This window comes from Sitophilus oryzae, unplaced genomic scaffold (genome assembly GCF_002938485.1).
Source record: "Sitophilus oryzae breed Bouriz unplaced genomic scaffold, Soryzae_2.0 scaffold_593_pilon_pilon, whole genome shotgun sequence".
Taxonomy (NCBI): domain Eukaryota; kingdom Metazoa; phylum Arthropoda; class Insecta; order Coleoptera; family Curculionidae; genus Sitophilus; species Sitophilus oryzae.
This window is the reverse complement of record NW_022147188.1, coordinates 1-3,079: the sequence shown is the minus strand read 5'-3', so window position 1 is coordinate 3,079 and position 3,079 is coordinate 1. Positions and strand designations below refer to the sequence as shown.

The window sequence follows — 3,079 nt, the reverse complement described above, 5'->3', positions numbered from 1 at the left end:
AGGGTGTTAACATTTTAATAATCTTTCGATTTATTATAATTTTCTTTCAAGTACTTTTAGCGTTTCGAATGAAATTTTGGGGGTAAAAATTACTGTTAGTGCTAATAATATTTTAATGCTAAAAAAGTATCGATAAATTTATCAGGGACGTGTATATGGGTTATTACTGAAATATTTTTCAAAAAAAAATGTGCGCCACTGACTTTTTTCTTTTGATATCAAAATTGTGTAGGCCGTTTAATGCCAATTAAAAGTTATCTCTTGATATTTTCTCGAATTCGGCCTCCTTGATGAGATAAACAATTTTACTAATCACAATAAAACCAAAATTAAAATAAAATTAATAAATTATATATTTTACCTAATTTATTATTAAATATTGATACTATTAATTATTATTAATCGAACCTACAGCAATTTCAATTAAAAAAATATTGGTATTTAAAATAATTACAAAAAACCTAATTATAAAAAGTTTTAACATCCTGTAATTCTAAAACTATGCATTTCCATACCCATGATTATAGAAACTTTTTTTTCATATTTTTTGATGAGGAATCCATGAGTACTTATTTAAAACTTTCGCAAGTTAATGATATTAATTTTTTTAAGGTTGCGATTAGACTTGGGATCAAGGCATATTAATAAAATTGCGTTATCTCATCAAGGAGGCTGAAATCGGCAAAATATCAAGGGACAACTTTTAATCGGCATTAAACTACTTACACTATTTCGCTAACAAGAGAAAAAAAGTCAGTGGCGTATACGCGTAAAAGTATTCCAGTGATAACCCATATCACGTCCCTGGTAAATATGTTGACACTTTTTAGCTTTAAAATATTTCGCATTTATAGTAAATTTTATTTTCAAAATTTCATTCGAAACTCTAAAGGTACTTAGAAGAAAATTATAATAAATCGAAAAAATATTAAAACTTTAACACCATGTACCTACAAAACAAAGCAGAATCGGACCTATGTTGATATGAAAAATAAATCTTATTTTTACGTGAGACATGGCACATGTTTTTTGAAACACCTTGTATATAGGTAGCGATCTATAAAATATATTGCATGTTTATTTAAATGTGTTTGTAGTAAATTGATCGTGCTCCAAATTCTGTCTGCATTCTTGAAATTCATTTCATAGACACAGCTCCAGTAGACGTACAGTACAATGAGAACTCTACGCACTCTACGCATTTCAAGACAGTTCCTACTGATTTACTCATTAATAACTGAACACTCTGTAAATTATTGGAATAAGAAGTAAGCCCTTTTATTGATTAATATTTCTCTATTTCAGAGGTCTTAAATGATGCAATTTTGACGAAGACCACGACGAGATGGTGGTAGTGAAAGACATCGAGATGTTCTCCATGTGCGAGCATCACTTAGTGCCGTTCTACGGAAAAAGTCTCTATCGGATATTTACCCTCCGGTAAAGTGCTAGGTCTAAGTAAATTGGCTAGGATCGTGGAAATCTTTTCCAGGCGACTTCAAGTGCAAGAAAGACTCACCAAACAGATTGCTGTGGCAGTTTTAAAGGCGGTTCAGCCTAATGGTGTAGCCGTGATTATAGAGGGAACGTAAGTGGTGCTCTAAATATCAATTAAAAGATAATATACCGGGTGTAAATAAGTAAGTGGCAATGACGAATAAGAATATTTTTCAGATATTTAATTAACTCTTGCTAGGCAAATCTCATTTTTGATATTAAAAGAGGGTTTTCAAAGATATTTAGTGCGATATCTACAGGGTTATCTATTGGAGATTGGAGGTACTTAGTAATAAACTTTAAACGTACCAACAGGCCAATAAGCGAGGGTTTTAGGGTCCGAATTTTGAATATCGGTTGACGTGAAATTGTAACAGTCAATAGAGATATATGTAAGAAACAAAAGTTACATAGTAGCGATGTGTGCTTTCACTCTGGGGGTGAGTACCACCCCTTCTCGGGGGTGAAAAATAAGTCACCCATTTTAAATACAAAAATCAATAAAGGGATGAATTCTAAGCAAAAAATGTTCTATAACATTTTTTCAGAAAATTAATATTTTCCTAGTGATTTAAGGTTGAAAATGTTGCATATTTTTTTGCCAATTTTTATAAATAGGTAACTCAAAAACCTTGCGTTTTATCGCAAAACTCATAAAGCAAAAATGAAGCTTTTGGAAAAACTAAGCCATCCATTTTTTGTTTATTACCGTAGGTGTAATAATAGCCGAGTTATCATTATGTAAACTTGATTTTTTATTTTTTGAAAACTAAATTGCAACTTATTACCGTAAAATAATGGCGAAAGAACACATTTTTCGGAGAAAATAAATATGACCGTTTTTAAAGTGCTTAAAAAGACCTTTTAAATGCTTTCTTAAAAAAGTTCGTAGCTTAAAAACTCGCGGAGTTATGATAAAAATAATATGGCCACCTCATTATTTCGGAAAAAAATTTAACAACAAAATCTATGACTAAAATCATAAAAATAAAAACTAAGCGTAATACATGTACATTTGGCTATATTTAGGTACTAGCAATTGACTCTACAAGTTCGAGCGGTTTAGAATGCCTAAATTTGGAAATAGGTGGAAAATAATGAAAAAAAAATTTTTTTGTTTTTTAAAAAATTTTAATTTTTTTGACATATCTCAAAAACTAAGCAAGATACGTAAAAAATGCAACAGAGGAAAATTGATGGTCTTTTATTTTGCAATATTTTTGCTCCCTTTTAATTTTTCTGTAGATCTCTTTATTTCGTAGATATTACGTTTTTTTAGTTTGACTTGCATTTAAGGACCACCTTCTTTGAGCCCTTAAAACCCAAAAATCTCGTGAAAATGAAGAGTTCAAGACTGTTCAACTATAGGGGTTAATTTATAGCTCGTGTAATTTCCTACAAATTGATAGTTTTTATTTTTATGATTTTAGTTATAGATTTTGTTGTTAATTCTTTTCCGAAAAAATGAGGTGACCATTTTATTTTTATCATAACTCCGCCAGTTTTTAAGCTACGAACTTGAAAAGACCTTTAAAAAAAGACATTTAAAAGGTCTTTTCATGCACTTTAAAAACGGTCATAT

The 3,079-nt window shown here is 30.0% G+C and overlaps 1 protein-coding gene across 1 annotated transcript; it reads left to right on the top strand.

The window, feature by feature from the left end:
- Positions 1-1,305: 1,305 nt before the first annotated feature.
- LOC115887677 (GTP cyclohydrolase 1-like) lies at positions 1,306-1,598 on the top strand (the record flags this gene model as incomplete). Its single annotated transcript, XM_030907138.1, is given in 3 exon segments — positions 1,306-1,320; positions 1,323-1,411; positions 1,413-1,598. Coding segments are annotated over 3 exon segments (284 nt in total), but the record flags the coding sequence as incomplete, so codon positions are not given.
- Positions 1,599-3,079: the final 1,481 nt, after the last annotated feature.